This window comes from Aspergillus costaricaensis (assembly GCF_003184835.1).
Source record: "Aspergillus costaricaensis CBS 115574 unplaced genomic scaffold BO79scaffold_19, whole genome shotgun sequence".
In the NCBI taxonomy this organism is placed as follows: domain Eukaryota; kingdom Fungi; phylum Ascomycota; class Eurotiomycetes; order Eurotiales; family Aspergillaceae; genus Aspergillus; species Aspergillus costaricensis.
In genome coordinates, this window is record NW_020291819.1 from 193,051 (window position 1) to 203,702 (window position 10,652).

General features: G+C 49.9%; 4 protein-coding genes across 4 annotated transcripts; 1 reads left to right on the plus strand and 3 right to left on the minus strand.

The window, feature by feature from the left end:
• Window positions 1–114: 114 nt before the first annotated feature.
• BO79DRAFT_229284 (Dabb family protein) lies at window positions 115–576 on the minus strand (the record flags this gene model as incomplete). Its single annotated transcript, XM_025684027.1, has 3 exons — window positions 115–270; window positions 331–441; window positions 514–576. 3 exons carry the CDS (start codon window positions 574–576, stop codon window positions 115–117), a joined length of 330 nt encoding a protein of 109 aa, XP_025538627.1.
• Window positions 577–1,997: 1,421 nt separating this feature from the next.
• On the plus strand, window positions 1,998–3,846 carry BO79DRAFT_174683 (Zn(II)2Cys6 transcription factor; the record flags this gene model as incomplete). Its single annotated transcript, XM_025679755.1, has 4 exons — window positions 1,998–2,228; window positions 2,276–2,923; window positions 2,989–3,263; window positions 3,330–3,846. The coding sequence occupies 4 exons, from the start codon at window positions 1,998–2,000 to the stop codon at window positions 3,844–3,846; spliced, it is 1,671 nt and encodes a 556-aa protein (XP_025538628.1).
• Window positions 3,847–6,581: 2,735 nt separating this feature from the next.
• BO79DRAFT_218580 (uncharacterized protein) lies at window positions 6,582–7,346 on the minus strand (the record flags this gene model as incomplete). The annotated part of the gene is made up of 2 exons (XM_025683421.1): window positions 6,582–6,994; window positions 7,283–7,346. 2 exons carry the CDS (start codon window positions 7,344–7,346, stop codon window positions 6,582–6,584), a joined length of 477 nt encoding a protein of 158 aa, XP_025538629.1.
• A 2,809-nt stretch (window positions 7,347–10,155) lies between these two features.
• Window positions 10,156–10,652, minus strand: BO79DRAFT_255961 (uncharacterized protein; the record flags this gene model as incomplete). The annotated part of the gene is made up of 3 exons (XM_025686168.1): window positions 10,156–10,252; window positions 10,326–10,351; window positions 10,407–10,652. The coding sequence occupies 3 exons, from the start codon at window positions 10,650–10,652 to the stop codon at window positions 10,156–10,158; spliced, it is 369 nt and encodes a 122-aa protein (XP_025538630.1).

A 10,652-nucleotide genomic window follows, 5' to 3' on the forward strand; every position in this document is an offset into this window, starting at 1 on the left:
CCTAAAAGTTGATTTCTTCGCTTGCTGAATCATATGTACATTCAAGTATTCGTCTCTATTCTTGCGTATTCATACCGGTTTAGTATATTTGAGGGCTTCATGTCCGCGGAAGGGTTAGAAGACCCCTTCAGTGAAGTCGACCACCTGGGACTTTTCGATCAGACCGTCCAGGGTCTTGATGAAGCCTAGATGCGCAGGGTCTTTGGTGAGATAATACTCTCTGTCCTGATCGGACTCAAACTCCATGACGAAGACATGGGTGATTCCATTCTACTCCGTTTATTAGGGTCGATCTCATGCAATGCAACGACTTCGGCAGAGATGACCTACATGGTTACCCTCCGGCGAATCCTGCTTTCCCGCCTTGAATGACTTGATGTATGGCTGCTCAGTGGTAGGATGTAGACACTTGTCTTTCAGGGAAACGAGATGAGCGCATGTCTAGCCAGAAACCAGTCAGTCCATTGGTGACGGTGATGTGGATTGAAGATGACGTAAGGGATGCTGACTCACCTCCTGGACCTTTTCGGGGGCGAGAGAGGCTTTGAACTGAAATTGGACGATGTGAGTGATCATATTGGAGTACGAAGGGTGTGACCAACAATAGTGAGGCGGACTTCGGGGAAGACGTTCCTTGTTGGGATAGGAAGGTGGTGGTGATGCAGTGAAGCTGCAGTAGTGCTGCGGAGGAGGAAAGGACTGAGCAGCAACCCTGACTGACACACCAAGACGTCAGTGCCAGTGGAGATGGGATCAGTCAGCAAGAGGGTCAGTCAGGTCACAGGGATTCATCATTATTCTTCACCCTAATACTATACAAACTATACAGTAAACACATATTGAATGCCGAGTGTACTCCATACAATGTACTTCAATCCCAGCCAGACGGGGATCCCGGGCGGGCTCTTCCGATGATGAAGCTGCGACCGGCGACTGGGATCACATTTCCACATTTCCATTCCCCGCCAGTCAGCCACCCCCTCGTACTAATGATGATTAGATTGCAGAGGACTACTGCAGATACTTCCGGGCATCAAGGCATTGCGCTGTGACCGTGACATTGTCACACCAGTCATGATTGGCAACGGCCACGCGGCGTCGGGGACCATTTCAATGCCAGTCGGGGATTGTCCAGGGACCCGGATTCGGGATCCTCATTTAAACAGACGGGGACCCGGAGCCACTCCCCCACATGATTCCAAGGGGGGAGAAGAAGGAGTCTAGAATAGACGCCGTCGATAGTCGCCGACCGGGTAGGAAGTTAATTTGCTTGTGTCACTGTGGCACCGGACCACCTCGCCGACAATTAATTGTGGAGGAAATGCATTGATTAGATGTGCCTGTCGAGGGTTAGTCAAGTGAAGCCCGAGAACATGCATATCGGGAACCACCCAGCGAACATCTCCGCCAGTGCCTGCAGCCAACCAACACCCCAAACACTATGTCGATCGACAAGGTGATGGTGTGATGAGTGACATCCCAACACACCGGGTTTAGGCGGCTGATCCGGTTTCTCGGGTCCTTTCCTTCAGTCGGGGAACACCTGCATCAAATAAATACACCTCTGTTCCACTAAACGTACACCGGCGACCCGCCGTATCTTGCAGCGGCCTCTCCACACTAGGCCTTGCTCGGGCGAACCCCTCGAGTTCTGTATGGTTTGTCCCTGGCAGTGGCTAGCTGGTACGATGTAGCCGTGTTCACATCATGCAGATTCACTGGGGATTATCGAATAATATCACTGACTACATGCTGAGTCGATCGAAATGTCACTGCCAGCATACATACTCCTAGGCGAAGTCTGCAAATGATCAGGGCTGGTGATGGTCCCCGAACCTCGGGGATCTCGGCATGCAGGCCTGATTCCAGAACTCGGGAATCAGCCTCGATGGAGTCCGATCATTCCATGCCACCAATCCTCCATACATTGTAAATAGTATATCCTTCAATGGCCTCCCTTTACCCTGCACTTGGCTCGTGCATACACAATCACCATCATGGCCGACCACCGACCCTCTCCCCTCGCTTGTATACCTTGTCGTCGTCGCCATGTCAAATGCGACGCTCGCATGCCCATCTGCACTCGCTGCCACAATAGTAACAGTGACTGTCGCTATGTTCGTTCACGGCGCGGCTTGCGGAATAGATCTAGTCCTGATCCACCCCCGGGCGATGTCGATCTCCTACCAGACTTTACCACTTGGCTCAACAACACCATTGACCTAGATGTATGCCTCTCAATCCACTAACACGAACGTCATACTAACCAACCCAGCCAGAGTTCCTCAGCCTGGACCCCAACATCGACCTCAACGATGTACACTCCGATCCTATCCAGGACCTGCCTCCATCGCCACCAGCATACACACCCGCAGTGGCCGAGTCTGAACCTCTCGCCCACGATGCCATGATCCAGCTCTACTACCACCACTTTCATCGCTCGCATCCCATCCTCCTGCCGAGGCGCAGTCTTGCTTCGTCACTCTGCCAGCACATCCCAGCATACATCACGCATATCATGCGCTACATCGGCAGCCACTACTATCCCCAGCCTGGATTCAGCGACGCCTTCCGAGCACCCGCCTACACGGCCCTTTCCGCCCCAAACGACGGATTCAGAGTCCAGGGACTACTCCTCCTCGCCATCCTCGAGCACTCTTACGGACATGAAGAGACCGCCCGGAAACTCCTCAAAGAGGCGATCCAATTAGCATGCCACCTCGACATGACCAGTCCCTCGTTCGCACGTAGCCACTCCCGCGGCAGTCCCATCCTCGAAGAAAGCTGGCGACGCACCTACTGGGAACTCGTCGTCGTGGAAGGGCTCATATCCGCATTTGGCGGCGGGCCCATCCTGCCCAGCTACAAATGGATCAACGACGAAATGCAGCTACCTTGCGACGAGAAGGCGTACAATTTCGAGGTAAAGCCATCCCCACATAACCAGTGAACCAACCAACGATTGTATTCAAACTAACATTCCACCAGCAACTCAAACCCCCCAAACCATCCGCCACCCTCACCACTCTCCCCAATTTTGACCTCCACCACATCTCCCCCTTCACCCACCGCATCCTCGCAACGCAAGACCTCCGCGCCGTCCTGCAAGTCACACAATCCCTCGACCCAGACACCGAACTCCAAACGGAGACATTAGACGCCCGTCTCGCCACCTCCCTAATGCGCCTCCCCTCATCCCTCCCAGAACATGACACCGCCACCGTCGACGAAATGGTCTTTCAAACACTAATGATAACATACCTGTATGTCATCCCCATCTCCCCACCCAATCCAACACACTAAAAGACGAGGCTAAACAGCAAAAATAGAAGCCTAATCTACCTCCACCACCCACACTCCACCATCCGCCTCTCCTCCTACCACCCAACAACCACTACCAGCACCCTCGCCTCCTCCTCATCCTCAACGACAACATCATCATCCTGCACCCGTCTCCGCACCCTACAATCCCTCCCCCTATCCACAACAACAGCCCACATCCCCCACCACGACTCCCCCGCCTCCAACACCCACTCCCAGAAACTTCTCCGCGCCGCAGACCTCCTCTCGAACCTAGCCACACTGCCTAGTACCGTCCTCTCCCGAACGCCGTTCTTCACCTGTGGTCTCGCCATCGCGGCCGTGGTCCATGTCGCTGCGTTAGCGGGTGGACCTCCCTCATCGCTAGCGATAAAGCATGAGGATGAGACGGGGGTAGGGAGGGAACAGTCGCTCAAAGCGAGGATTGAGTTGGGTGTTGGGGCGTTGCAGGTGTTGGGTAGGGCGTGGCCATTGGCGAGGAGGGTGAGGGGGGAGATGGTGGATGTTTATCGGGGGAGGTGTTGATCTTATCCCATTACTACATACTACTTACAACTTGTGTATTTTTGGTTGAGGGGGCAAGTTGGGTGGTGAAGATTCTATATAGAAAGTATGATTGGTAGCTATGATGATCGAGTACACGATAGGTATATACATAGATGAACCATTGAAATATTCTGTTATTTCCTTTATTCCAAATATGTGTGAGTGCGATGAATGTACGTCAGGATAAGATGGATTACAGCTGTCATGATCCGTCCCTGTAAGGGGAATAGATATGGTCATAATAAGCCAGACCGCCACTGAAGTGCAGTGAGTATCCCTGATCGATAGTTCAACCCATCGCACCGACCATCTTATTCACAACCAAGTCCATAGTCTCTTCTAACACCGTACTCCCAGACCAATAATAAAGTGACCACATAGTCCGAAAGATATCTCCTCAATCCCATCCTCGCCACAGCCAGAAATTTAATGCAAACGAGTCGCTAGCCCAAAATCTCAGCGATGTAAGTAGCCATGGCTACAAATGAAATATCCCTCCGGCTCATTACCCCAGCGAGCCGACCAGGATGCAGCAGACTGACCTTTATCTGGGTATAGCAAAGGTAACATTAACCTGCCCGATCCATCTCTTTCTTCGGCACAGGTCAAGGACCTTGTAGCCTGGTACTCGAGCATCTGACCCTATCCAATGAATCACATTTAGGTACACCTGAATGTCGATTCCGCAAGGATACCAGATTGAGGACACATTAACAACAGAGAGGATAGACTCGCGCGTGTGGAGGACATCACTGCTGTGAATGGGACCGTGACGTTGTGATCGGTGTAAATAGACGTTTCCGGCTGCTGATTCGCACTGCCGCAGGCTTTCTGCCGAATCTCTCGGATCTCGTACGCTGGTACTTTTCCCTTACCGATAGCGCGGAACTGAGCGTTCAGCGCCGCCCGTACTTCGTTGTCCGTGACCTTACCTATCGCTCCTCCGTCGAAGGCATAGTTGTGGGGGTCTTTGCCGCCCGTGTCTCCGACTTTGTCCACGGTCCCTGGGAGGATGTTTGTATTTTCGATTGGGGCCCAGTGTCACGAACAGGACAGTCTTACTTGCTGTATGCGCCTGTTGATAGACCGATACTTGCAAAATGTCTAAAGTCGTAGGCCCAGATGAGAAATTTGTTTGCAGTAAAGCCATATTCACCACGATTCAAGAGAGGAGAATCCAGAGCATCTGCTGGTCATCGTCATGATGCTAGGTATCATCTCTTCTTTTTGCTGGTTGGAGTATAAGTTGATGGTTGAGGCTGGTGTCCCTTTCGCAGTTTCTTCTGAAGACCCTTATTTTGCAGACCGTGAAGGGCTGTTTCTTCTCCTCATGACTGTTGTCACTCTCTCATTGTTGCCAATCTTGAAGCTGATCTCGCTTGGCTTTCGCAACATTCCTCATCCACATTCTTCATTCCTTTAATCCTCCTTTCCATCAGTATCGATTTCGCCTACCATGGAGAAAAAGTAGGCACGCAGTCTATGTTGCTTCCTGACTCTCGCATTCCCCATTCTGTGGGGCATTATCAAGCAGGGAAGACAAACATCGCCATCATCTCATAATCCTTTAGAAAGAACCCATGTTCGGTGTGGAAGACATGTCTGGGATGAGATGTTATGTGTATCAGAAACACCTGTCACTTTCTCCCCATTTGAATTCCTGTCATGACTGTGTCGGTGCTTTTCATCTCCATCCCCCCTCCATCCTAAAGATGTTTTCCCAGCACCTTTTAATGCAGGCGCTCCCATTCTCGATGTCCTTGATGATCTTTATCCCATGGAGTTGAAATTGAACCGACATATCAGGATAGCAGTGTGTCGGAGGCCGATCGGCAGTTTGAATCACATGGCCGACATGGTTCGATTGATGGCAGTTATGAGTCGAAGATGTCCACTAGGGAGTTTTGGTCGTCAGGTTCAACCTCCCTTGGCGGTCTTTCTCCTATATTTAGCCTTTTTCAACAACCATCACCTGACGAATGACCCCAATCAACCGCAGTGATTCGAAACAAATTAATGAGCGTCTGGATATCTATCTGGGGTTGTCGCCTGTTATGAATGAAGGATAGACCACCACATGATTTTTGGTCAACGGGTTGCACCTCCCTTTGCTGATTTTTCTCTTTTCATTCAGTGCCGTCCATATCAGTCTCATCTTGTAATCAACCTTGAGACGTCCCACTGTGTGCAGTTTCTTCCGATTTGATATCAATCAATCAGTCTCCAATAAATCTCTCGGTTTCGATTGGGTGTCTGACTGAAGACACTGTTCATTTTCTTCTCATCACGTTCTCTATCAAGTTCTGGAAAGAGATGGAACATCTGTCAAATTCCACGGCTTTTCTGTCAACCTTTCGCCTCTCCACTCGGCATCTTCCATGTCGCTGTCCATTTGGGACAAAGCCGAGACCATTATGGTCGGCTGCAATTTCTTTTTCCTCTTTTTGAGATTATCCAATGAGTCCTCATGGAAGATCGTGACTGACCGACCGAGTTGATGCTTAGATCATATTTTCTGTTCCTTCTCCGTCGCTTCGTTTTTCAAGGCTCCCGAGAGAGACGAATATTTCTAAGCCTGTGAGCTCCAGCATCCCTTGGCTGGTCTTTCTCCTTCTGTTCAGCTTCGTTATATATTCGAATAGGTGTAAATTTATCGCACCACCGATATTTTCCCAGCATCGCCGAGTCTGAGGGCATTTGTAATATCGGTCTCATTATGGGAGATGAAACTGAAAGCCCTTCAAACTTCTCTTCACGTCTGAGGCGAGGTAAATGAAGAGTAAATTCACACTGCATTCCACACTAGCAGCTTGTCCACTGACAAGAGGTGATTCGATGATATCCGGATATGTGCGAACAATCATGGTCGCCTTCTGCTTTTTAGGACCCGTCAATCGCGAATAGAGAACCCGATTGATTGGAGTAATCCTTTGTGGATCTTCGTCCCAGTCCTTTGTCGTCAAGTCCGGCTTCGGTTCCTGGAGAGGGGCAGAAAATGAACTGTCTGTATGCTTCATCCAGTGCAACGTGCAAGCAAAGCTATCTGCAGTAGGTTTGCAACCGTCATATTGGGTAGCGCAGCCCAACAGATCAACCATACCGGAAGGCATAGCGAGTTTGCATCTTCCTAATAAGTTATGTCTTCTGCATATGTAACACAATTTGGAGATGGTGAAAATAGGGACCGTGTCTCTTGCTTCTTTCAGGGTTATCAGTTATGCTTTTGAAATCGTCACATAGTTCCAACGGCAATCAGCCGGCGCAGCCGACGCAAAAGCCACCACAAATTTGATGCTTGTGACTAGCGAATTTCAGAGATTCGAAGTACCCTTCGGACTTGTCACGATCATTTGGAGAAATAGAGGTGCTGTACCACTCGAGTATATTCTCTATTCGCGAGCGTTTCCGGACATACCCACGTGAGTCTGGCGTTTAGCATTGATGACACAAAGCAGATGCTCCGCCATCCATGGAGCCATCTATATGACACTTGAACTATTTCAGGTCATCGTTCGCTCATTCCGCTCAGTAGACGCCGAGATTAAGCGGGACGAGCAATGGAACGAGGTGGGAAGTACCCTTCCCAGAGCATCTTGCTCATCTTGCTCTATCGGTGAGAACAACACTATGGCAAGAATGATCACGTAGTTCGATTCATCTCATCTGTTGGTGTTTCATGTTGTCCCGCGTGGATGTTGATGAATACCAGAAACAGAGATCGCCACTCCACGGATATGTTCTCTGAGAGTCAAAGGACAGAACGGGAGGAACGACAACACGACAGTAAGCGCCTGGTATTGTGCTCGACGCTTCCGACGGCTGAGTGACGTTGATTAGGATCAACGTAACCAAGCGATGAATTTCCCAGCGAGCTCTCGGTTAATTGGCAGCTGCATGAACACGATTCAACTCCTTGGTGTGCCCGTATATATGCCCACTGGCTATCATTGCCTTCGGTCGCTGCGTCGATTGAAGGAAGAACAATAGCAAGGATACTGCCGCGATTACTTCCGTGCTCCATTGGTAAAAGTCCAAGTAGGAAGCAGTTAAGCGAAACAGCTAACTCGTACTTCTCCTCTTCGTTTCCCGGTTCCCACCCGGTATGGATCTGACCAGGGGGTTTTCTTGGGCGGTATATTCAAGGAGCAAAACTGAAGCATAGAAAAATGCGCCATTTCGTTGCATCTCGGAGAAGCTCTCCTAATATCGTTATTGTGTAATGTTCCTCGTTAGTTCTTCGTTCTTTCTCTGTTCGTAACCCGGCATTACAGCCCTCTTCGAGATGCACTGTGCACACCATGCCTCTTGTGTTCTGTTCACTGCTCGGGCTGACAGGACGTCGAACATCTTCCACATCGGTAAATGCCGTTGAAGCTTCAGGCACAGTGATATAACCACGACGTCCACATGGCTCTTGCGAAAATAGCCACCGCCACTTCTATTTGTGTCACGAGGGAAAACCCGAGAGTCACGGCCAGGTTCACCCGCCGTAGCATCAGCGCGGCCCGCATCGTGCAAGGGTCAACTTTTGATCGGTTGTCTTCACCCAAATGCCGCTAATGACTCCTAATACCACCCTTCAGTAGGCAGCAAAGACGTCATATGATGTCTAGCTGACACCCAGATCTATCCTGAGCTTTTTGAGTTCCTTCCCGTTGAATTAGGTCTTTTGACACCTTTGGTCTTCCACCATATCCAAGGAAACCACACTGAAGTTGTCATTGTTCTCCTCTCAACCATGCATGTTTCGGGGTATAGATCCAGTACCTGTTCAGGGCCCGTTGCATTGTTATTGATTTGGTGTTACCATTCCACCGCATCAATGGTTTCATGGCTTGAGCTTTCGGTATCAGTTCTGAGACTAACATAGCGGACATAAAAGGACCCACAACCAGACCACACTGAGTAGCTTTCATATTGCTCTTGTGCGACAGATGGTGGCTTCTGCTGGACGGAGCAATTCTTCCCGTCGAGTAGCATCTCCCTCTGAACACGACGAGTCTCTTCTTCTCGGCTTTCTGGTGTCTCTCCATGTAGAGTTTCTTTCTCGAGTGCGCTGTGCCGGTGTTAGCTTGCTGGCGCCGCAGCACACCCAGTATCATGCTGGGTGACTTCTTGTTGGCCTTCGGTCCCCGTCAACGGCATTTTGTAGACATATTATTCATTTATAGTGGATTTCCGCATTTCTCTTCCCACGATTGAATACACTGCATGCGGTGTCATTTCCATACTCTCACATACGGCAGCGCAATAGTCGCCAAGATTATAATATGGCCTCATCATCAACAGGCACGGCCTGCGCCATCTCCCCTCCGAGGAAAACAGCCCGACACAGCAACCCATTCGTTGGTGATGGAAGAGTAGACTACCCAATCAGGCAGCTTCATGTCCGGAATCTCAGAGCAGAACACAGGAGCTTAGGATGATAATTTGTTACCATGCCTCTCGCAGCAGCCAAACAGCTCAATTGAGTAGACGGTTGCTTACATGCGGGCGGCTGTTGAAGAAGATCTGAGTATAGAGACCATTTTGCTGTGCACATACATCGTCTGTTTGTGTTAAGAGCCATTTGGTCGCGATGGTGCTATGCCACACATCGTCTTGTGCTTGAATCGTGTGGTTGAATGTCTCTGGAGCCACAGTAACTCCCTGGCTATTCTCTCTGCGACTCGGACATGGAGTCAGTATATAGTATCGTTCTAGCCAAGTATAGCCCTGATTCGGCGTGCATTTCTGGCATAGCGTTCTGGGCCCATGATCATATATTCAGACGAACAGTGCCAGACCGGACCAGGCTCGGGCAGACCATTCCTCGTATGATGGGCGCTCTGGAGACGGAGATGTTCCATTCCTGTGATGTCCTGCTGGGCACGATCTCACTAATAGCCGTAACATTATGAATATAAGTGGGATCCCTTTTCTGGCACAGACACTGATTCAGGTATCACACGATAAGGGGCCACCATGGTGTCAACCTGTTCTCCAGAGCATAATGTTTTGAATATAGACAATTTCAACGCAAACATAATATGACAAGTATCTCAGATTCGACGGCGTATTCACACACAAACCCGTTAGATATGCGGATGATAAGGCTTCATAAGGACGAAGTATTAGGGATAGGCATCGTAATCAGTTGAATACCACTGCTTTTCCGCCCTTTGAGTGCTAGAACGTCCATTTGTAGTGAGTTGGGACCTCGGACTCCGGCCCTGGCCCATCGGCAGATGTTGCTGAATGTGTCAATGAACCGAGAATGTCGTACAATTGTAGATGTCTCTTTCATTATCATCCGTGAGTCTTTTGCAGAGCCCCAAAGCCGGGAGCCTGCGGTAAGACGACGATCAGATGGTTGAAAGCCAAGCTGTCCAGTCCGAACCGGAAACTGTGCTGAGCTTTAGCGCCAGCTCCGCATTTTCTGGAGGCGGTATTCTTTCCGTCTCAACGCTAGGTCTCACGGGTGGTAGGATTGGTTCTGTTCAGTCTACGGTAGTTGTCAATAATCTTCGTCTTGGAAATGGAGTTAAGTGAGTTCATACCTGGCAGTGATGTTCCCTGGACTGTAGCGTCTGAATCATCCTGATCTCCTCGCTTGGAGTTGAGGATCCGGCATATTGCGAAACAATGATGACCAAGCAGGTTTCTGTTGCGGTGCAACTGGACGTTTTGTTGTCATCGTCGTTGTACTGCAAGGAGCTGGACACATATCGATTTAACTGAAATCTCGTCCGACGAGATATACTCAATGGAGGATGAATCCAGCGAGTGCAGAATGCACTCTCCAT